At 36.7% G+C, this 25,161-nt stretch overlaps 1 protein-coding gene across 1 annotated transcript; it reads right to left on the reverse strand.

Moving 5' to 3' along the window:
- Positions 1 to 312: 312 nt before the first annotated feature.
- LOC128636691 (olfactory receptor 13F1-like) lies at positions 313 to 1,284 on the reverse strand. The gene has a single exon (XM_053689678.1). The coding sequence runs from the start codon at positions 1,282 to 1,284 to the stop codon at positions 313 to 315; it is 972 nt and encodes a 323-aa protein (XP_053545653.1).
- Between the last annotated feature and the right edge of the window lie 23,877 nt (positions 1,285 to 25,161).

The following is a 25,161-nucleotide window of genomic DNA, read 5'->3' on the forward strand; positions in this document are numbered from 1 at the left end:
GAGCAAATCATCACTCAAGTCACATACATTTTGTTTTGCATGGAAAACTCAGGGGTTAGGGTAATATGCCTAGTTAGGCTCAGTTGTAGTTGGGCTGCGTCTAAGAATTATGCTGTGAACTCAGTGTAAAGGATAGTTTATTTTTGATCTTCCACACTAAGTTCTAAGCTTCCTTGAGGTTGGATAAAATAGGTAGCAGTCATAGAATACTGGTGCTACAATGATGTGTGGTTCCAATAAAAAATAATCACTGTAAATACAGCTGTGATTTTGACCTTTTGTAGTGGGGGTGGTCACTATGCACAATCACTCTTATTTGTGCTTTAAGCAAGGATTTTTCAAGCGTTTTTTAATTATTTTTATAAATTCTTTGTTTCTTAAACTATAGACAAGGGGATTTAACATTGGGACCACAGCAATGTATACCATAGAGAGTATTTTATCTATATCTGGGTTATTTTCAGACTTCATATTCATGCCCATAGATGTCCCACAAAACAGAATAACCACTATGAGATGTGAGGAGCAGCTGGAGAAGGTCTTGCGTCTTCCTTCTGTGGTTCTGATCTTTAGGATGGCGGATATGATGAAAATGTAGGAGACCAAAATCACTAGAAATGGAAATACACCTAACATTAAACATCCCGCATATACGTAAATCCTAACATTTTTGGTGTCACTGCAGGAGATATTCAGCATAGACTGCACATCACAGAAGAAATGATTGATTTCCCATAAATTGCAGAATGATAATTGAGACATTATCATAGAGAATATTAAGGAATTTATGCATGCAGTAAGCCAGGATAAAGAAGCCAATAAAGTGCAAACCCTTTTGTTCATAATGATAGAATAATGTAGAGGTAAACAAATTGCCACATAACGGTCATAGGCCATGGAGGTGAGTATTAAAAATTCATTTGCAAGACAGAGTGCAAATATAAATAACTGTGTGATGCATTTTGAGAAAGAGATTTTGGTGTCTCCTGTAATTGTAATGGCCAAAAACTTTGGTAAAATTGCGGAGACGTAAAGAATGTCCTGGACTGATAGGTTGCACAAGAAGAAATACATTGGGGTTTGCAGCTGGGACACCAGACACACAACCGCAGTAATGGTCAGGTTTCCAAACACAGTCAATAAGTACATAAGTAAAACAGTAGTGAAAAGCACAAGCTGAGATTTTTCCGAAATTGAAAATATATTTAAGTGAAATTCTCTCAGAGGGAAGCTGGTTTTCATATCTTCATGAGTTAAGTTTTCTTTTGTAGAAAAAGGAAACATTTGTGAAATGTTAAGTAAAACACGGGTGCACCTACAATGTGTTTTTTTAATATTAGTATTTTAAACTGTTTATTGTCCCCAGGGGTGGTGTAACCGCAAAAAAATGGCCAAAATGGACAGAGTTAGTGGACCACTTTTTAAATTTATTCTCTCTTGTATTTCTCTTATTATCCAGACTACTGAATATTTCCTTTTTGGATTGATGCCTCCAATGTCTCTTTATCTTTTGTTCGGATACTCAAAACTTTTCTGGCAAAGAGTGAAATCATCACACTCACTTTTGGATGGGAAGACCACTTGATTCTCTGAATAAGGGAACCAAACCTATAAGACAACAATGATGTTAGTAGCAATGTTATACATTGCTGTATACAGTCCTGCCAAACAATGCTAAAGGGATGTGCATGTTCTTGAGTCTAGCTAGTTATGTTTGTCAAAAAAGGATACCAAGATAATGAAGCCAATTTGATAACAGAAGTAAATTGGAACATTTCTCTGTCTGCATCATGAATATTTAAAGAGACATTAAAGGGAAACTCAAGTTAAAATTAAACTTTCATGATTCAGATAGAGCAGCAATTTTAAACAACTTTCCAATTAACAAAATATGAACTTTTTACACTTTTTTAGTTAGCAGCTCTTACTGAGCATGTGCGAAAATTCACAGAATATACGTATATGCATTTGTGATTGGCTGATGGCTGTCACATGATGCAGGGGGAGTGGAAATAGACAGAACTATGAAATTTGCAAAAATCTACTACTGATTTGAAGTTCAGACAAAGGGGCCTTCAGGCTCGCCAGAAATACAAGTTATGAAGCAGCGGTCTAAAGATCGCTGTTCCATAACCTGTCCCCCTGCTTTGAGGGGAGGACAGACATCGCCGGAAATCAACCCGATCCAATACGATCGGGTTGATTGACACCCCCTGCTAGCAGCCGATTGGCCGCAAATCTGCCAGGGGCGGTATTGCACCAGCAGTTCACAAGAACTGCTGGTGCAATGATAAATGCAGAGAGCGTATGCTGTCTGCATTTATCGATGTGCAGTGGACATAATCCGCAATATCGGAACATGTCCGCTCGCACAATGATAAATAGGCCCCTGAGTGCTATTGTATTGTCTTATCATGTATTTGTCTTATCAAGTATTTGTCTTATCAAGTATTTGTCTTATCAAGTATTTGTAAAAATTAAACAAAGATGATTTACATAGAGCATGAAGTTTCAAACAACTTTCTAATTTACTTCTAAAATCAAATGTGCTTTGCTTTTTTGGTATCCTATGTTGAAGAGAATATCTAGGTAGCTTCAGAAGCAGCAATACAGGATGCCAGCTGGTGATTGGTGGTTTTTTCATTAACTTACCAAATGTGTTCAGCTTGTTCCCAATAGTGTGCTCTGGTTCTTGAGCATACTCTTCAACAAAGGATAATATAAGTAAATTAGAGAGTTATTTAAAATTATATTCTTTATCTGAATTATTACATTTTACTTTTGATTTTATTGTCCCATTAAGTTTGACTTTCTTGTCCCTTAATTAAATCCTTCTCTCTATCTAGTTTCTTATCTTTGTGACATGATAATTGCTGGAATTTCTGTGTGTTACAATCCTAATGCCTAATCATTTACTAAGGTGGTAGCACAAATGATGGATTCCACAAGTATCCTTACTTTTAAAGTACCTATTTAATTAAAGGGATATGAAACCTAAAAAAATGTATTTTGTGATTCAGACAAGAACATATTTAACAAAAAGTTTCTAATTGACTTCTATAATCAAATTTGCTTCGTTCCCATAATATTCTGTGTTGAAAAAATACCTAGGTAGCCATCTGGAGCACTACATGGCAGAAAATAGTGTTGCCCTCTAGTGAATAGGGATAACATTCTTGCAAAACCGATGCAGGGACATGAAACCCCCAAAAATATTTCCTGATTCACATAGAACATACAATTTTAAACAACTTTACAATTTACTTATATTATTCAATGTGCTTTGTTCTCATGGTATATCCTTTGTTGAAGAAGCAGCAATGCACTACTGGGAGCTAGCTGAGCACAACTGGTTAGACAATGACAAGAGGCATATATGTGCAGCCACCAATCACCAGATAGCTTCCAGTAGTGCTTTGCTGTGCCTGAGTCTATCTATGGGCGCCATGTACTAAGCTTCGAAGTGACGTCCGTCTGTATTTCTGCGTCAAAATTTGCTCACGATCTGCTTCTCGTATGTACCAATCTGCGATCGGGTCGAAAAACCACTATTTTCATCAGCGAACGTAATTTTATGCAACTGATCGTTCCGAAGCCTTTTTGCACTTACTACATGTTCAATCGCACGTAAATTCGTTGTAATCGGAAATTATGAATGTTACAACTAATCCGTCTGCTTCAACTTTCACTGTAACTTCGCGTGATTTGCTTCACGACCATTTAGGTAGCGAATACAATAGAAAACTATAGGGCGTATCTACCTGACGCCAGGTTGAAGTACTTAAAGGGCCATGATACCCACATTTTTTCTTTCATGATTTAGAAAGATAATGCATTTTTAAACATCTTTCTAATTTACTTCTATTATCTAATTTGTTTTATTCTCTTTATATTCTTTGCTGAAAAGCATATCTAGATATGCTCAGTAGCTGCTGATTGGTTGCTGCACATAGAAGCCTCATGTGATTGGCTCACCCATGTGCATTGCTTTTTCTTCAAATAAGGATATCTAAAAAATTAAGCAAAATAAATAATAGAAGTAAATTGCAATGTTTTTTAAATTTGTATGTTCTATCTGAATCATGAAAGAAAGATTTTGGGTTTAGTGGCCCTTTAAGTGAAAGGACTAGACTACTATTGTATCATTATTGGTTTTTGGATCACTGAATGAAGATGGAGACACTTTTACACATGTTTCTTTTCCGATTAATTCAATTACGAGGAAGAAGGGCTATACAGGCACCGGTTGACAACTTGCAAAGAAGGAGAGGTAGAAGAATCAGAGTCCCTAGAGTTTTCCTTCCACGTATGGGTTTGGAAAGCATTTCTGATCGAGAGATTATCCATAGATTCCGTTTGGACAGAGAAGCTATTATGGAACTTTACAATGAAATAGCAGAATACCTGGAACCTATGACAGCGCGTTCACAAGCCAAACCCGGACTATTAAAACTGTTGGCAGCCTTACACTTTTTTGCCACCGGTTCATTCCAAGCTGTGTCTAGCGTTATAATTGGCATCCGGAGCAAGCCATCTTGTCAAAGTGAATACCGAAAAGTAAATAAACAATATTCTAAGATTTCTGGGAAAATGCACATTCTTATACATGTCAGCAGCTAGACGTTGCCGCTTGTCTGACGATTATGACACCTAGATCGTCACGTGGGTAAAGAACTAAACCAATCAGGTCGCAGACTGCTTCTTAACTTTGCTCTTTCGCGCCGAACGAAGCTTCAAAGTTATCAATAATCCGATTGTCTTCGACACACAATAGACGCAAAATTTTACGGCTTGGTTTTTAGTACATTCATGTAACAAAGTGCCATCCGCATGGTGCGAATGCCGGCGGGTTATTTCGATACGGTCTGTGTGAAAAAATTGACGCCTTAGTACATGGCGTCCTATGTATTCTTTTCAATAAAGGGAATTAAGCAAATTAAATAATATAAGTAAATTTGAAAGTTGTTTAAAATCGCATGTTCTATCTGAATCCTACAAGTAAAATGATGGGTTTTTATATCCCTGTAAGTTCAAGGCTATTGCCTTTGTGCTATTATTAGGTCAGTCATTTTTTATTATAATGTTTTATATGAAACGTTGAACTAACATTTAGTAAAAACCCTACTTGAATTTAAATCAGAATTCCTCTGCCAAAACCAGGTAGGGTGGTTGGTAATTTCCTTAATAAAGCCATTCATTAATTTTATTGGAGGGCTACCGTTATTAGCAAGCTCCATATAATTAGTAATTAAACTAGCATTAACATAAAAAATAGATAAAAGAATTAAAGGGGTACAGGGAAACAATTTTTGGGGGGCTATTTAATCATATATTTTTTAATAGACCTTAAAAAAAAAAAAAGAAAAAGCAAACTCAAATAAAATTAATTCATTCAGTAATGATTTTTTTTTTTTTTTTTAATAATTACTAATATGTTAGAATACAGATTTTTTTTAATTAACCCTTAATATGTTTAGTATGTGTGAAATGTAAAATGTATTTTAAATACTTTGATAAATGCATGTTTTAACAGCCACACAAAACTGTAATCAATTATAAGCATATAATATATATGAACTAAGCATGTACAAAACATATTGCTGGGATTTAAAAAAAAAAAAACTCTGAAAAAATTGCCGTTAGCGTTTTTTCAAAGGTTAGTTTGATTGTTTTAATGCCTATCTTGGACACTCTGATTAATCAAAATATATAATTGCCCACATCATAAATTCATACTAATATTAAGTGTAAAAAAGAAACGTCATTCAAATATACTTTATTAGGAAGTCATCACCAGTATTGAATTTATTATCTGTCTTCTTTTTAGTTTGGATGAATATCATTCACTTTTGTAAACATTTCTAAAAATAAAAAAAAAATCCTAAAACCTAGAAATATTTTACCTCGACTTAGTGATTTTTTTTTTTTTTATTGATTTGTCAGTTTCACAGATTGATGCACATAACACTGACATTGATTAAAAGCATTAGATGCTTTGTTATTGTTAATGGGTGTTTAACCAAAATATGGAATCTGCTTCACTGAAAAATAGGTCATACAAGCAGCTAGCAACTTGGTATATAATATAGTAAATAATGTCTGTGCTGATTAAATTTATAGCAAATTCAATAGATAAGCTTCTCTAGGATATCAGAATATATTTGTAGCTTGAACAAGTCAATACTTGTTTTTTAGATATCATGGCTGCAAAATGTGAAAAGTCTGAAAGCACTTTTGTGAAGTTGTCCCCATGCAAGGTATAGAGAAGGGGTCCTTAAAATGTTCTGTGCCTTGGATCCATATGGTGAAGCCTATGAACACCTCAGAATAATGTATTTAAACCCATATTATGTGAAACCAAAGACCAATTACATTACCAAGTACTAAGAATTCTAATTTGAACAGTTTAGCTTTGAATAACTCTAACCAAAATGAAAATGACTTACCTCCTTCCAACTATTGATCGAAATACAATCGTAGATCTGAAAATACTGGAAAGCAACAAAGTAATCTGGTCCACCAATGTAAGAACAAGCAAATTAACTGTTTGATGGCTGAATGACTACTAGGCAAAAAGTTGCCCGATAGTTGTCCAGCTACGTTGTATGATCATCTGTAAACATGAAGACTATAATCAAGTGAGGTCTAAAAACTGCTATAATTTTAAAGTAGTGATGAACATAAATAATATTTCTAGGTCTTTCTGCTGTTAAATAATTTGTATTTCTAAATGTATACATAACATGTTTTTGCCTAAGAATTGGTAATGATTGGATATAACATTTACATTTTTCAATAAATGTATCTGTTACATATTAACATAGTAACATAGTAAATGAGGTTGTAAAAAGACTGAAGTCCATCGAGTTCAACCTATACAAATATAAAATACTGCTTACCTTTTTGAAGAGTGGCACCACATCAACTTTACGCCAATCCTGGGGTACCATGCCTGAGGATAATGAGTCTTGAAAAATTAAGAGTAGAGGTTTGTCTATAACAGTGCTAAGTTCCCTTAACACCCTTGGGTAAATTTCATCTGGGCCTGGGGTTTTATTTACCTTAATATTATCCAGTTACATAACCCAGTTAATGGTATGGACTGGCATGTTCTATTTAGTTCCAAAGTATCCTTCATTGGTTCCTCATGTTTCCAATTCTAAAAGCATATCATTTTTCTATATCAACATACATCAAGTGATCAAATTTATCAAAATGGACACCTTAGGAAAGGATTTTGACTTCCAAAATGTAAAAATTGATTTTATTCCTAATAATATCATGTGTAATAAACTGGCTTGAATTATTTGAAGAAGGTAATAGGGCGCATGTGGGGAGAGGTGAACAAAAGAAATGTATTTAAAAAAGTTAAAAAAGTAAAAACGTGTTTTAAATCTATGTTAATATAATACTTTGGGACTATATATATATATATATATAAAACTATAATACTACTTGTTGAATAAATATATAGTTAAAAAGTAATTATGAATGGAAAAAAACCTTTTAAGTTTTTCAACTTTATAAAATATGTATTGTTAAGTTATTTATAAGCAAAATCTTTTCTGTATAACATGTATATCAAATTGCTGTAACAAAATGTTATGTATTGCAATAAAAATTAAATAGTATTTTGAGTTAAATTTTTCTTTCAGTTCTAATGGTGACAGATTCACAGCTCTTGCTAATATTGCTGTGAGATGTTGCCTACAACCATAATTAAAACAATTTCTACATTTCAGTAGACACTGACAATAACGTTATTTTTTTTTTTTCTTATCCAAGTTCCCTGATCCCATGAAATCTTGTAGACCCCAGGTTAGGAAAACGTGGCATAGGAGGCTGTTTTAGAACCACAAAAATAATATAGTTTTTTTATTTTGTTTTTTAATGGATTAAATTAAAATTTATATTTGAAACATTGTCAAGACACCATTAATGAATTCAAATTTACTAGAATGAGGCCAAAACAACAGATTTTTTGCAATAACTTTTTGTTTGTTTTTTTATTTCACTCACAATTTATAAATTATCATTGCTGATTTTGTTAAGAATAGTTATTATTTCTTATCAGGACACATCTATTCCAAAATATTTATAACATTAGATGGTGCCAAAAAAGCTTTGTTTTTATTCTTTACACATTGTAGCCGTGTAAACCAGTAACATATTTGAATTAGTCCTTTGTTGTACACATAAATAAATACAGTATATTCTGTATGACTTTAAAAGCATATTTATTCAAACGCAAATATTTAATACAAAATATATTACTTTAATCCTATGTGCAATTTATGACTAAACTTCATAAATTCTGTAAGGATATAACAATCTGTTACTGCCCAACCAATTCCATAAAAAAACATTTTGTTCTTCCATTGTATGTTGTATAAACAAGTAAAATATTTAAATTAGTAAATGTTTGTATGCAGTAATATATACAATACCTTCTGTACTGATGTGAAAGCACATTTATTCAAAGCCAATATTTAATAAAACATATATTCATTAATTGTTATATGCTATCTATTACTAAACTTTGTACAATCTGTTACTGCCCAGCAATATCTTACAACCAAATAAAGAAAAACACTGTTTAACCCTTTTTTTAAAACCCTGTTTTAAGCCTTTTAAATAAAAAAATCAAACTCTGAAAAATGTAAGGGTACCTGCTAATCCATGCTTAGAACAGTTCCAGTGTGTGAGAAATGTGGAGGGTATATAAAGGTTCTTGTTACTTTTGGGAGAAAATCTCTAAGGGGGTCCCAACTGACTAATGTTTAAAATTTCCAGCACTGTAATATGTTTAGCACCTCATTAATTATATACACATTACATTTTAATCCATGTATGCTGTTCTGATCCATTAATTATGTCTCATTTGTATTTTACACAATAAAACAGACTAAAAACAAATTATTTGTGTGCAAAATTATTTAATTAAGGAAAATATCCATCATATATCTTTATGTTAAACAGAAAATGAACTGAAACAGAAAATATACTGTGTTCAAGGTCTTTACATGTATGAATACATCATTTTTTTTGTAAATGATAAATTAAATTCCAATATGTCAATGTCACCCAGCATTTACTGACCTTAAAGGGACATTCCCCACATGGATGCATTTCAGTTTTGAATAGAAGCATTTTCTAATATACATGTATTAGCAAAAAGGTTTCTCATAAAAGCTAAAGCTGTTTCAAAAGTGTATTTAAGTATGCACCATGCATCAAGTGCTTAAAGTGCTTGCACCATCTGGTAATCACTCAATTTGTTAATTGCTAACATGATACAAGCCCCACTGTCAGCCTGAGGTGCTGCATTATTTAAAATGCTTGTGCATTAAGAATATCTAGCTATGCCTCGCATGCACATGCAGAAACAGTAATAACCTTTACTAGATGCATTTTGGCCAATGTATGTATATTGCAAATATGTTTCTATTCAAAGATGTAATTTAGCTATGTGCATTTAAATTCATACCTGAATGTCCTTTTAAGTGATTAGACATAAAAGTCCCCAAGTATTAAAAGGCGGGCGGACAGCTTCTCAACTTGCCCGCCTTCACTGCATACGGGCCCATATGTATCATTACACACTCCGATGAGTGTGTTATGCCCGCCCCTTTATTCGCGTAACCAATCGTCCGAGTGAAGAGACTGTCAATCACTGAGAGCGAGCAAGCAGCGGTCTAATGATGCCTGCTTCTTACATTGCAGGAAGCAGGCTCCGGAACAGCTCTCGCTGCTTCGTACATAGAGCCCAAAATGTCACAAAGAAAATGTATTGATTGGTTATGGCATTTTATTTTTGCACTGTTGCTTCCATATGACATTGACGTTGTTCCCCGTACATCTGTGAGTTACCAAATTGGTGAGCGAGTTTCACAATGCACTGATGATCTGTGCAGTTAAAGTTCACTAAATTAAAAGTGAAAAAGAGGGCGCCACATAGCGTGATACTGTTGTTGCAAGATCAAAAGGAAGAGTATTCAAAAAAGGCTTACCGAAAAGCTCTGCACCGTACTGTGACCGGTGCTATCAGGCAGACTAACACTCTCAGTGGTTAGCACACTGGGTGGCCTCAGATGTACTGCAGGCAGGTGGATCTCTGCGTAGCTTGATTGAAGTAACCGAACGTCTGTGCAGAATGTATGTTACAAACTGCAGTAGGTTTTGGGATAAAACACCTTTCCAGGTTAGATCAATGAAAATATGAGACAACTTCCGTATGATAGAATTAAAATCTTTAATCCATATAAGAATTGCTACGCGTTTCTAGACCAATGTCTGGTCTTTTCCTCAGGCATAAAAACAATGGATACAATTTGAACAAATTAAGACCTTAAATACAGGTAATTTTAAAAGCGGAAGTTGTCATAGTTTCAAAAAAGAGACCAATCGTAACTAAGTTAACACTGTGGATCTTATCCACACTGATTGTGAAATCTACACCTGTGAACTTAACCATTGTTAACAATATGTATCAAAATATCGCTAAGATGTTTCTAAACTATTTGAAATATCTGTCACAGATCTTGTTGGGATAGATAATACTAAATGTGTAAAATAACTGCAGCTGCTTCTGGCAGTTACAAGTATCTCACAAGTAACTCACAGATTGGCTAAAAATAAATTCAATTAGTTTTAAGTTTCATTTAACATTGGTTTGTTTCTATATAAATTTTTCAACTATCTCAAAAAATATGATATATGTATATATATATAATGACCATTAGGAGATTGTCTCCAATATTTATATGAAATTAATTCATCGATCCATATTTTTGCTTTTAATGACATATGAATCCAAAAGATATTGCTTGGGAACATATTGTGATTCCAAATATTATGTATGGATTGGTATGCACGGTATATCATATAAATTCAAAGATAAATTTGAATATAGTATCCTAACGTGTGAATAGTGTTTATATTAATTCCCAGTTTTAGAAAATGATAAAACTGGGCACATGAAGAATATGTGTGTACCTTTTATAAGTTAAATAAATGTATTTACTAATCCATCTGTTACACAATGTAAACTGCTGATAGCATGTGGTGAATATTTTATTGTACTATTGGATATATTTGCCATTCTGTATATTGTGAACAGATGCCTGCTGACGTCATATAAAGAGTATTGTAATGTGCTTGGGTAAGTCTTAACTTATAGGGCTCATGGGATTACCAAAAATATGAACAGCTGGAGATATGGAAATATCAATTAATATAATGTCCTAATGTGTAATGTGAAATGAACCGAATTAATGTATCAATGGTCGCTATGGTCGTTATGGTTATCATATTAGTTCGTAACATGTTGGTAAATCTATAGTTTTTATGTTATTATTATTATTAATAGTCTTTGATCTGTCAATTGTGGATGTCATGTTAATTTGTGTCTATATTAATATATTTGAATGTTAGTTGAATGCTGCTAAATCTAGGTTGGCATTTAGACCTTCGGGAAATAATGTTTTTAACTTAAAAATCCAGAAGGTTTCTCGTTGTCTGAGTTTGTTGGTTCTGTTATAATCTGCTGACCTAGGAATAAAATCTATAGGAATAAATTTGAAAATATGGGGGTTACCTTGGTGTTTGGCTAGACAATGGGTTGGAACACTGTGTTTGATTTTCATTTTCCTACAATTTTTACAGTTACGAAAGTGTTCTCCCCACCTTGTTTTGACCTTCCTAGAGGTGCGGCCTATATATTGTAGGCCGCAAATGCACTCTAACAGGTATACGACAAAAGAAGTATTGCAATTATAAAATCCCTGAATGGGATATATATCTCCGGTGGTATGGGACTTGAAAGTTTTGGTGCCATGTTTAATGTATTGACAAGAATTGCAACCGGTTTTTCCACATTTATATACTCCCTGTAAACCAAAGATGCCTTTCTTAGATTTGGTAATGATCTTGGATTGTTGTTGGGTGTGTTTAACTATTTTGCTAGGTGGTAGTCTACTTCTCAGGGTTGGAGCTCTCCTGTACACTATCTTTGGTCTGTCCTGTACAATATTTCTCAAAATGGGATCCCTTTGGATAACATGCCAGTGTTTGTATATAATCTGATTTATTTTTTGGAAATTGTTATTGAATTGAGTGATAAACATGATATTTCCCTGATCTATTGATGTATTAGTTGGTTGATTCGTTTTGTTATTATTGGATAGTATCTCATTCCTGCCTAATCTTTTTGTTCTTGTGAGTGCATTATCTCAAATGTGAGCCAGATAGTTTCTTTCCATAAATCTATTGTATATAATCTGACTTTGTTCAAGGAAAGTGTTATAATCTGAACAGTTCCTCCTGATACGTCTGAACTGACTGTACGGTACATTATTAACCCAACTCCTATGGTGATTGCTATGGTATTCCAAATAGCTGTTGCTATCCACATCTTTGAAAAAAGTTTTAGATATAATGGTCTGGTTAGGCCCCCAACTAAGTGCCAGATCCAAATAATCTATTGATTCAGATTGTATGTTGGCTGTAAATGTGATTCCCATGTTGTTATTGTTAAGTCATGTTATGAATAGTTCTGCTGATTCTAAACTGCCATCCCAAATGAATATAAGATCATTTGGGATGGCAGTTTAGACATACAATCTGAATCAATAGATGGCATGGCACCAAAACTTTCAAGTCCCATACCACCGGAGATATATATCCCATTCAGGGATTTTATAATTGCAATACTTCTTTTGTTGTATACCTGTTAGAGTGCATTTGCGGCCTACAATATATAGGCCGCACCTCTAGGAAGGTCAAAACAAGGTGGGGAGAACACTTTCGTAACTGTAAAAATTGTAGGAAAACGAAAATCAAACACAGTGTTCCAACCCATTGTCTAGCCAAACACCAAGGTAACCCCCATATTTTCAAATTTATTCCTATAGATTTTATTCCTAGGTCAGCAGATTATAACAGAACCAACAAACTCAGACAACGAGAAACCTTCTGGATTGTTAAGTTAAAAACATTATTTCCCAAATTAACATGACATCCACAATTGACAGATCAAATACTATTAATAATAATAACATAAAAACTATAGATTTACAAACATGTTACGAACTAATATGATAACCATAACGACCATAGCGACCATTGATACATTAATTCGGTTCATTTCACATTACACATTGACAGATATTTTAAATAGTTTAGAAACATCTTAGCGATATTTTGATACATATTGTTAACAATGGTTAAGTTCACAGGTGTAGATTTCACAATCAGTGTGGATAAGATCCACAGTGTTAACTTAGTTACGATTGGTCTCTTTTTTGAAACTATGACAACTTCCGCTTTTAAACTTACCTGTATTTAAGGTCTTAATTTGTTCAAATTGTATCCATTGTTTTTATGCCTGAGGAAAAGACCAGACATTGGTCTAGAAATGGGTAGCAATTCTTATATGGATTAAAGATTTTAATTCTATCATACGGAAGTTGTCTCATATTTTCATTGATCTAACCTGGAAAGGTGTTTTATCCCAAAACCTACTGCAGTTTGTAACATACATTCTGCACAGATGTTCGGTTACTTCAATCAAGCTAAGCAGAGATCCACCTGCCTGCAGTACATCTGAGGCCACCCAGTGTGCTAACCACTGAGAGTGTTAGTCTGCCTGATAGCACCGGTCACAGTACGGTGCAGAGCTTTTCGGTAAGCCTTTTTTGAATACTCTTCCTTTTGATCTTGCAACAACAGTATCACGCTATGTGGCGCCCTCTTTTTCACTTTTAATTTTCAGAAATCTTCACTCCGAGGACCAGAGGAGCTTTGCCGTTTGCACCTTTTGCTTCACATTGTTTTTATATCACCGCCCGACTCCACGGGAGCCATATGGTTTGTGCACAGACTTGATTGTTTTTTGTCTACTTAGCGCACCCCACTCTCGGTTCCCCTCGGGGTTCCTTGTTTGACTTTTAGTTAAAGTCCACATCCGTAAACACTGTCACTGTCAACAGAAAAGTTTCCAAAACAACCTTTCATGTGTTAACCCATTGTCAGGCTCACAAATATGCCTGCAACGAAACAGAGATTGGATTGGACCACAGCCACTGATTTAGCAAAATATTATGTAGTTGTAGCAAATTGTGTACAAAGAGCAGTTACATAGGCATTACCCCAGAGTAATGTGTAAAAGCACAACAGACACAACTTGCATTTGATTTAAGAATAATAGCTCACAGGTAGGTAAGGCTACACAAACATTAACAGGGTGATAGTGATACAGCAACCTGACTGTGAACTAAATGTCAGAGAAAAAATAATTAAACAATATGAAGCATGATTCATGCGCAAAATAGAAAAATAAGTAATGGCCAAATATTACATAAGTATACAAGTAATGCGTATTGTAGTACCTGGTAATCTGATGTAAAAGGATTAAGGAAAACCAGTGTTTGCAGGTCAGCTCCGATGAAGCAGTTTAGCTTAAAGTGGAAAGCTGTAAGGCGCTCTGCTTGGCGTGTGACGTCACAGAGGCGGCAGATCCGGATTGAGCTGTGTAAAGTTCTGACAGGCACATTGAATTGTAACAGGCGTGATACTCTGGAGCTGGAGAGCTAATCAGAGTGCAGCTCAGTTAGTAGCAAAATGAACAATACCAAGCAAGGAGGTAACTGGGAGGCTGATATTTATGGAGATCCTGAAGATTAGTTAAAGGGGCAGTAAGAAAGGCAAAAACCTGACAGGACTCCCCCCCCTAAGAGCAACTCCGGTGCTCAAGAAGTAGGACGGTCAGGGTTGCGTTGATGGAATCTGGAGATGAGTCTAGGAGCTGATATGTTGGATGATGGTTCCCAGGAGTTATGTTCTGAGGAATATCCCTTCCATTTAATCAGGTACTGTAGAATGCCTCTTCGTCTTCTAGAATCCAGGATGTTCTCTACTTCATACTCCAAGTTCGGGTCAATAGAGACCGGAGGTAGGGATTGTCCAGTTGGATGATCACGTAGATGTTTATAAGGTTTAAGCAAAGATACATGGAATGTAGGGTGTATCTTGAGCGTGGAGGGTAGTTTGAGACGGACAGCATTACAGTTGATGATGCGCTGGATGGGAAACGGACCTATGAACAGAGGTGAGAGTTTCCTTGAGGGTGTACATAAACGTAGATTTTTGGTGGAAAGCCACACAAGGTCACCAACAGAATAAGCAGGAGGAGGAATATATTTTCGATCATAATACCTCTTTTGCACAACTTTAGCAGTATCAATGGTTTGTTTGATGGTGGCAAAGTTGGTGACAATGGAGGAAGTGAGATCTGAAATATGTGGGTGATCAGGAATTTTTTCGGGGAGAAATTGAAATTTGGGGTGGAACCCATAATTAATATAGAAAGGAGTCTGTTTGGTAGTGGAATGTACAGTGTTGTTGAAAACAAATTCGGCATAATGAAGGTATTGGGACCAGGTGTTTTGTGCAGTATGACAATAAGAGCGTAGAAACTGTTCCACCCACTGATTGCAGCGCTCAGTTTGCCCGTTAGTCTGTGGATGGTATGAGGAAGATAATCTTTTCTCGATGCAGAACTGTTCGCAGAAGGCAGACCATAGGGCACTGGTAAATTGCGATCCACGATCTGTGAGGATGTTAGAGGGCAAGCCATGTAGTTTAAATACGTTAGTCATTAGTAATTGTATGGTTTCAGCAGCAGTAGGTAACTTGTGATATGGAATCAGGTGAAGCATTTTGCTGAATAAGTCCACTACAACTAGAATTGTTGTGTAATTACTAGAGTTTGGTAAATCCACTATGTAGTCGAGAGCAATGTGCTGCCATGGCTTATCAGGAGTAGGAATAGATAGTAACAAGCCGTAAGGTGGTCTTTTAATCCTCTTTGTAGTAGTACAAACATAACAGGAGTTAATGTAGCTGGTCACATCAGATGTTATAGTTGGCCACCAATAGGATCTGATAATTAGTTCCTTGGTTTTAGTTATGCCACAGTGTCCCCCCAAGGGTGAATTATGAGCAGATTTCAGTAGCTGGTTACGAAGTGATGGTGGGATGTATATCTTGCCCTGGTAGCAGTAGACACCAGCTGAATTCTTGAGTAATAAGTTAGTAGGTAATGTTGTGTCTTTAGTTTGTTCAGTCCGTAGGTATGTAGTAGTGTCAGCTGAGAAGAGAAGAATGTTTTCTTTGGGGATAACCAATTGAGGGGTAGGGGAGTGATGTTCAATACCTGGCAAACGTGATAGAGCATCTGCCTTTCCGTTCTTATTGGCAGGCCGGTAAGTGATGAGGTAGTTGAACCTAGAGAAAAACAGATTCCAACGTACTTGACGTGCTGAAAGGGTTCTGGTGGTCTTGAGGTATTGTAAATTACGGTGATCAGTATATACTATGGTGGGTGTAGTGGAGCCTTCAAGTAAGTGTCTCCATTGTTCAAATGCTGCTTTGATTGCAAGAAGCTCTTTTTCTCCGATCGGGTATTGTCTCTCTGCGTCTGTTAGAGTCCTGGAGTAATAGGCGACAGGATGTAGAGGTTGTTGGAATGCATCTCTTTGTGACAAGACTGCACCGAGAGCGAAATCAGAAGCATCGACTTCCAATACAAAAGGTAATTCTGTGTTAGGATACCTGAGTATTGGGGCTGTAGTGAAACTTATTTTAAGATGGTCGAAAGCATTTTGTGCGTGGGTTGTCCATGCAAATTTGATGTTCTGTTTGGTTAAATTAGTAAGAGGTTTTGCGAGCATGGAATAGTTCTTAATAAACTTCCTATAAAAGTTTGCGAATCCAAGGAAGCTTTGGACCTCTTTCCTAGTGGTTGGAATTGGCCAGTTCAGAACTGCTTGGATTTTATTATTATCCATGCATATGCCTTTCTCAGATATAATGTATCCTAGGAAGGGAATGCTGTTGGTATGGAAGATACATTTTTCTGCTTTCACAAATAATGAATTACTTTCTAGGCGTGTGAGAACTTGGCGGACATGATTCTTATGTTCAGCTAGGGTTTTGGAGAAAATGAGAATATCGTCCAGATATATAACTACAAAGGAATCCAAAATATCCTTGAAAATGTCGTTGATCAGATGCTGGAAAGTGGCAGGAGCATTGCAGAGACCGAATGGCATGACGACATATTCAAACAGCCCATACCGTGTACGGAATGCCGTCAGCCATTCATCTCCTGCCCGCATTCTGATCAAATTATAAGCTCCACGGAGATCCAGCTTGGTAAAAATTTTGGATCCCTGTAGACGCTCTATTAATTCGGATATGAGGGGTAAGGGGTAGCGATTCTTTACTGTGACTTTGTTCAGTTGTCTGTAGTCGACTATCGGTCTGAGCGAACCATCTTTGTTTTTCACAAAGAAGATTCCAGCGGCGGATGGAGAGGTTGAGGGTCTGATGAAACCCTTTTTTAAGTTATCATCAAGATATGTTCTTAGGTGTTGTAGCTCGGGTTTAGACAGTGGAAAAATATGTCCGCAGGGTATGACTGCTCCAGGAAGCAAATCTATAGGGCAGTCATACGGTCTGTGTGGAGGGAGATTCTCAGATTCAGTTTTACTGAATACATGAGAGAATTCCTGATATTCTGGGGGAACAATAGATATGTGAGAATCTGTAGATGGCTGTAGAAGTAAGTGTGGAAAACAGGTGGATTTACAGTAAGTAGAGTTAAATTGAATTGTAAGTGAGGACCATGAGATACAAGGGTCATGTTGCCTGAGCCACTCTAAGCCTAAAATTAGAGGGAAATCAGGGGATGTGATTACATCAAACTTAACAAATTCCCTATGGTTACAGGGGGTTGACATGAGAATAGGAATGGTTTCATATAAGACAGGTCCTGAGGACAAAAGCTCACCATCTATACCCCTTAAATGAACAGGACACAATTTCTTGAGAAGGGGTATTTTATTTATGCTACAGAAATTCACATCCAAGTATGATAGGGCGGCTCCTGAGTCAATAATCCCTTGAACGTTCACTCGTGTTTGGTCCCACTGTAATACAAGAGGCATATTGCAGTAATGGCTAGATTTTAGTACAGTTTTAATAGAACAAGAGGGTGTGTTTTGCTTACCCATATTCTGACGGGGAAGATTTGGACAGTCTTTTACCCCATGATCATCTGCGGCACAGTACATGCATAAGTTCAGAGACCTACGTCTTAGCTTCTCCTGAGTACTTAGGGGTCCCCTCAAGAAGGCTATATCCATTGGTTCCGGTAGGGATTTAGAATATGTATTGACAGTAGTTGGTGTAGGTTTGTGCCTAGGGTGTAAATCATGGTAGGATCTTTCGTGATATCTTTCCCTAAGTCTCCTATCAATGCAAATGCTGAGGTCTATGAGCTGTTCTAGGGTTGGTGGTATTTGAGTGCGTGACAACTCATCCTTAATGGCCTCAGAGAGTCCTAGCCTAAATTGGTTACGAAGGGACAAGTTGTTCCACTGGGTATCAGGGGCCCACCTCTTAAATTCTGCTATGTATTCCTCTACCTCTCTTTTCCTCTGCTTTAGGGACCTCATAGCATTTTCAGCAGTTTGTTGTTTGAAGGGGTCCTCATAAATTTGTGCTAAAGCAGAGAAAAAGGAGTCTAGAGAATTAAGGATATCATCATTCTGTTCAAGGAAAGTATTAGCCCATGCTCTGGGCTCAGCTCTGAGATAGGAAATTGTGGTCATAACTTTTACCCTATCGTTGGGGTAAGTGAAAGGCTTAAGGGTAAACAATAGGTAGCATGAGTTTTTAAATTCTCTAAAGACCTTTCTGTCCCCAGAGAAGGGTTCTGGGTAGCTGATATGCGGTTCTTGTGGGGGGGGTTTCCTCTCCACAACATCTTTAATGTACGTTTTTAAGTTGTCATTTTCTAACTTAAGTGTGTTAAGTCCTTCAGTAAGGAGATCAACTTTAGTAGTAAGTGTTTGTATGTGTGATGCCATTTCAGTTGGGTCCATTTTATTTTTTAGGCTTGGTATTTCTGTCAGGCTCACAAATATGCCTGCAACGAAACAGAGATTGGATTGGACCACAGCCACTGATTTAGCAAAATATTATGTAGTTGTAGCAAATTGTGTACAAAGAGCAGTTACATAGGCATTACCCCAGAGTAATGTGTAAAAGCACAACAGACACAACTTGCATTTGATTTAAGAATAATAGCTCACAGGTAGGTAAGGCTACACAAACATTAACAGGGTGATAGTGATACAGCAACCTGACTGTGAACTAAATGTCAGAGAAAAAATAATTAAACAATATGAAGCATGATTCATGCGCAAAGTAGAAAAATAAGTAATGGCCAAATATTACATAAGTATACAAGTAATGCGTATTGTAGTACCTGGCAATCTGATGTAAAAGGATTAAGGAAAACCAGTGTTTGCAGGTCAGCTCCGATGAAGCAGTTTAGCTTAAAGTGGAAAGCTGTAAGGCGCTCTGCTTGGCGTGTGACGTCACAGAGGCGGCAGATCCGGATTGAGCTGTGTAAAGTTCTGACAGGCACATTGAATTGTAACAGGCGTGATACTCTGGAGCTGGAGAGCTAATCAGAGTGCAGCTCAGTTAGTAGCAAAATGAACAATACCAAGCAAGGAGGTAACTGGGAGGCTGATATTTATGGAGATCCTGAAGATTAGTTAAAGGGGCAGTAAGAAAGGCAAAAACCTGACACCCATTAAGGACAGAGGTTTTTCCCAGGTTCCGTTCTTCAATGACACGGGCAAATTTGCCATTTTTGCTCACTATTGGTTTTAACTTAACTATCTGCTCTCTTGATAAGTGCATAAGGAATTTAATACTAAACAAATAGGGCAATAGTTATCTATCTATTTTTCTATAAGTTAATTCAATATAATTTTATACTATGTGAAGAACTAAACTATTTCTTTTTTTTAGCGCAGCTTTGGTTTAGAGGGCTGGGTTTCAAACCTGTCCTCAGGCATCCCTAACAGGCCAGATGTTGTGGATAACTGAACTAGAACACAGGTGAAATAATCAGCAGATTTTTAAACATAGTTATTCTACCTGCTCTGACCCAAGGTAATCCTGAAAACCTGGCCTGTTGGGGAGGCCTGAGGGCAGTTTTGAAAACCAATGGTTTAGAGTGAGGGATTTAGCACATCCGTGCTATCCGGCCTCCAGATTTTAGTGCACCTGAGATATAAAAAAATAAATGTAAACTTGTAATATCACAAAAAATATATAACCAATACAGCACTGGTAAGGATATGTGATCTTCAGGAATCCAGAAGTTAAAATCCTTGGAAGAAAAGGAAATAACAACAAATAGTGAAGTCCTGTATACACTGATTATATAAAAAAAAGAGCTACTACTCACACTCTTAGGAGCTATAACTTAGCTCTCAGTAAAACGGCTCATGTGTTAAGGTATAGCTGGATCAAGGGACATCAAACTTAGTAAAAGCAATTTATTACTCCAGTAAAATCACTCAGGATAAGGGAACACTTGTAAAACACAAAGTCGACTGTAGAATCTCCAAACATCCCAACCCTCGTTGTGACCTCAGAATTCCAACAGTCCAATCAGATCAGAAAGAAGCTTAGACTATAAAGTAAGCAATGTGGGACACCTGGATATCCTTGAAAAATGTGGCTATGACCGGTGAAACATATGTCGGATCTGATTGGACTGTTGGGACTCTGATGTCACAAGGAGGGTTGCGACTTTGAAATTTACACTCTGCAGCTGTCTGTGAACGCCGTGTTTGGTGATTCTACAGTCAGCTTTGTGTTTTACAATTGTTCCCTTATTCTAAGTGATTTTACTGGGGTAATCAATTGCTTTTACAAAGTTTGATGTCCCTTGATCCATCTACACCTTAACACATGAGCCGTTTTACTGAGAGCTAAGTTATAGCTCCTAAGTTATAGCTCTTAGATTTGTTGTTATTTCCTTTTCTTCCTGAAGATCAGATATCCTTACCAGTGCTTTATCACATTTTTTCTTTAGTGCACCTGAGAGAGCTAACATTTAATTTTTATCTAGTAATATAAGCACTTGAGCTGTGTTTGTGCTCTTTAGTATTATTTTTTTATCTCTGCTTATAATCTAAGACTAAGGGGTCAATTTATTTAAAGGCGAGCGGACATGATTCACTGTAGCAAATCATGTCCGCCCGACCTTGCTTAATGCTGACAATATACGCTGGTGAAATGTTGGTGCAATGCCGACCACTGCTCACTGGAGGCCTCTAGCAGAGTCTGTCAATCATCCTGATCGGATTGGTATGATTTTAGTCCGCCACCTTTTAGATGGGGGGAGAAGTTAAGGAGAAGCGGTCTTACAACCGCTGCTTCTTAACTTCCATTTCAGACGGGCCTAAAACAGTGGGGCTCTGAAGCAGCGTCTGCTGCTTAATAAATAAAGCCCTAAATGTATAACTTGTTAAAAAAAAACACTGCTGCAATATAGTATTTAAAGGGACATGAAATTCCAAACTGTTCTTTCACAATTCAGACAGAGCATACAAGTTTAAATAACTTTCCATTGTATTCCTATTATCCAGTTTGCTTCGTGCTCTTGATATCCTTTGTTGAAGAGACAGTAATAAACTACTAGGAGGTAGCTAAAAATCATCAGGTGAACATATGTACAGCCTTCAATCACCAGCTGGCTCACAATATTGCTTAGCTGCCTACATAGTGCATTTTACAGGGAGTGCAGAATTATTAGGCAAGTTGTATTTTTGAGGATTAATTTTATTATTGAACATCAACCATGTTCTCAATGAACCCAAAAAATCTCATTAATATCAAAGCTGAATAGTTTTGGAAGTAGTTTTTAGTTTGTTTTTAGTTATAGCTATTTTAGGGGGATATCTGTGTGTGCAGGTGACTATTACTGTGCATAATTATTAGGCAACTTAACAAAAAACAAATATATACCCATTTCAATTATTTATTTTTACCAGTGAAACCAATATAACATCTCAACATTCACAAATATACATTTCTGACATTCAAAAACAAAACAAAAACAAATCAGTGACCAATATAGCCACCTTTCTTTGCAAGGACACTCAAAAGCCTGCCATCCATGGATTCTGTCAGTGTTTTGATCTGTTCACCATCAACATTGCGTGCAGCAGCAACCACAGCCTCCCAGACACTGTTCAGAGAGGTGTACTGTTTTCCCTCCTTGTAAATCTCACATTTGATGATGGACCACAGGTTCTCAATGGGGTTCAGATCAGGTGAACAAGGAGGCCATGTCATTAGATTTTCTTCTTTTATACCCTTTCTTGCCAGCCACGCTGTGGAGTACTTGGACGCGTGTGATGGAGCATTGTCCTGCATGAAAATCATGTTTTTCTTGAAGGATGCAGACTTCTTCCTGTACCACTGCTTGAAGAAGGTGTCTTCCAGAAACTGGCAGTAGGACTGGGAGTTGAGCTTGACTCCATCCTCAACCCGAAAAGGCCCCACAAGCTCATCTTTGATGATACCAGCCCAAACCAGTACTCCACCTCCACCTTGCTGGCGTCTGAGTCGGACTGGAGCTCTCTGCCCTTTACCAATCCAGCCACGGGCCCATCCATCTGGCCCATCAAGACTCACTCTCATTTCATCAGTCCATAAAACCTTAGAAAAATCAGTCTTGAGATATTTCTTGGCCCAGTCTTGACGTTTCAGCTTGTGTGTCTTGTTCAGTGGTGGTCGTCTTTCAGCCTTTCTTACCTTGGCCATGTCTCTGAGTATTGCACACCTTGTGCTTTTGGGCACTCCAGTGATGTTGCAGCTCTGAAATATGGCCAAACTGGTGGCAAGTGGCATCTTGGCAGCTGCACGCTTGACTTTTCTCAGTTCATGGGCAGTTATTTTGCGCCTTGGTTTTTCCACACGCTTCTTGTGACCCTGTTGACTATTTTGAATGAAACGCTTGATTGTTCGATGATCACGCTTCAGAAGCTTTGCAATTTTAAGAGTGCTGCATCCCTCTGCAAGATATCTCACTATTTTTGACTTTTCTGAGCCTGTCAAGTCCTTCTTTTGACCCATTTTGCCAAAGGAAAGGAAGTTTGCTAATAATTATGCACACCTGATATAGGGTGTTGATGTCATTAGACCACACCCCTTCTCATTACAGAGATGCACATCACCTAATATGCTTAATTGGTAGTAGGCTTTCGAGCCTATACAGCTTGGAGTAAGATAACATGCATAAAGAGGATGATGTGGTCAAAATACTCATTTGCCTAATAATTCTGCAATCCCTGTACAGTGCTTGCACCTACATTATCAAACTCACAAAGGCACAATCCTGTTTAGGAGTTCAAGCACTTTAAAATATGCTGTCATAACCATGTTTAGTGTGCATGAAGACGCGCCACTGACTTCCATGTTTCTTTTAGAGCTTATTCAGAATAGCTGATTGAGCTAATCAACTATCATAAATGCTGAAAAAGACCTAAAAGCCAAAAACTGTACCACTGTATATATATATATATATATATAGTGTTCTCCTGTTACCTTCTCTCTTTCTACTAAAATATTCTGTATCCCAGATAGCTTCATTACTTTCTATGGAAGGCATCTCTCATCTCTCTGAGACTTCTAGTTTCCACCCTATTTCTCATAGAATACAGGGAGTTAAGTCTCTGTGAAGTCCAGAGTTTCTATCCAAAGTAGGGAATCTTTCCTTTTTTTCGTCCCATAGAAAGTAGTAAAAAATACTGGGAAATTGAAGCTGACAGTTTTCAGTTTAATTTTAGATAAAAGAAATGCAAAGTGCAATATAATTTGTAAAATATAGACATAACTATAAAATGGGTGCAAGCACATATTTGGCGACAGGCACAAAACCCGGCATCACCAATTTTTTGTTGAATCGAGCGATCACATATATGGCGTAGCAGACAAGTTACGCGTGTATATTTCACACAACAGCAGCAGTTTTTAATCCCATAATCTAACATAGAACTGGCATCACGAGTCGGTAGCACATATTCAGCGTAAGGACTTAAGGAAGCATAATGTAGAACTTTTACTCCATTTTCACCTCGGCTCACATAGGCATGCGCAGCAAGGCTTGCGCTGACTATAAAAGTATTGTAACTCCCTGGAAGCCTTAACAAACACCTAAGAAATGTGCAATATCAACCCCTAAATTGCCATACCCCCACATCGCAATGTCTAATAAAAGTTATTAACCCCAAATCCACCATCACCCCACAATGCAATGACTAGTGAAATGTTTTAACCCCTAAACCGTCATCCCCCCACATTGCAATCACCTAATTAACCTATTAACACCTAAACCGCAATTCCCCCACATCGCAATCAACTAATTAACCTATTAAGACCTAAACCGCCACCCACCCACAACGCAAAGTACCTAATAAAACTATTAACCCCTAACCTGCCAACCCCCCACAATGCAAAGTATTAAACTAAAAACTTAGCCCCCTAACATAACACCCCCTAACAACCCCAAATTAAAAACTGAAATAAAATTAAAATTATGCTAACTACATTAAAAATAAAAATAAATTACAAAAAATAAAAGCCTAATTTACATAAAACCCTACCATTACATTAAAAAAACTACCATTACTGAAAAAACTACCATTACATTAAAAAAACAATCTACCCTTACAAAAAAAAATAACATTACAAAAAATAATAAACTACTAACAAAAAAAATTATCAAACTAAATTATCGAAAATAAAGAAGTTATTCCTATTCTAATACCCCGTTAAAACAAAAGCCACCCAAAATAAAATAAAAAAACTAATCTAACAATAAACTACCAATAGCTCTTAAAAGAGCCCTTTGTAGGGAATTGCCCTAAAGTTAACAGCTCTTTTGCCCTGAAAATAAACAAAGTACCCCCTAAAATTACAACCAGCCAACTGATCAAATCAGCCAATAGCATGTAACACCTCTCATCCTATTGGCTGATTTGAATGTTTCAGCCAATAGAAATGCAATGGTACCCCAATATAAAAGGGGTACCTTGCATTCAACCTTAAGTGAGCGGTAGAAGATAGAAGGTGGACCCGCAATAAATAAAGATGGAGATGCCTGGATGAAGACCATTCACTGCCGGGAAGAAGATGGATTGCCAGAATTCAGCAATGGTGAGTACCTATTTTGGGGTTAGTGTTTTCTTTATTTTTGGGGTGTTTTTTTTTTTTTTTAGATTAGGG

Source organism: Bombina bombina, chromosome 7, assembly GCF_027579735.1.
Source record: "Bombina bombina isolate aBomBom1 chromosome 7, aBomBom1.pri, whole genome shotgun sequence".
Lineage (NCBI taxonomy): Eukaryota > Metazoa > Chordata > Amphibia > Anura > Bombinatoridae > Bombina > Bombina bombina.

Excerpts from the sequence above, each read along its gene's own strand:
- LOC128636691 (XM_053689678.1), bottom strand. The coding sequence starts at position 1,284 with ATGTTTCCTTTTTCTACAAAAGAAAACTTAACTCATGAAGATATGAAA.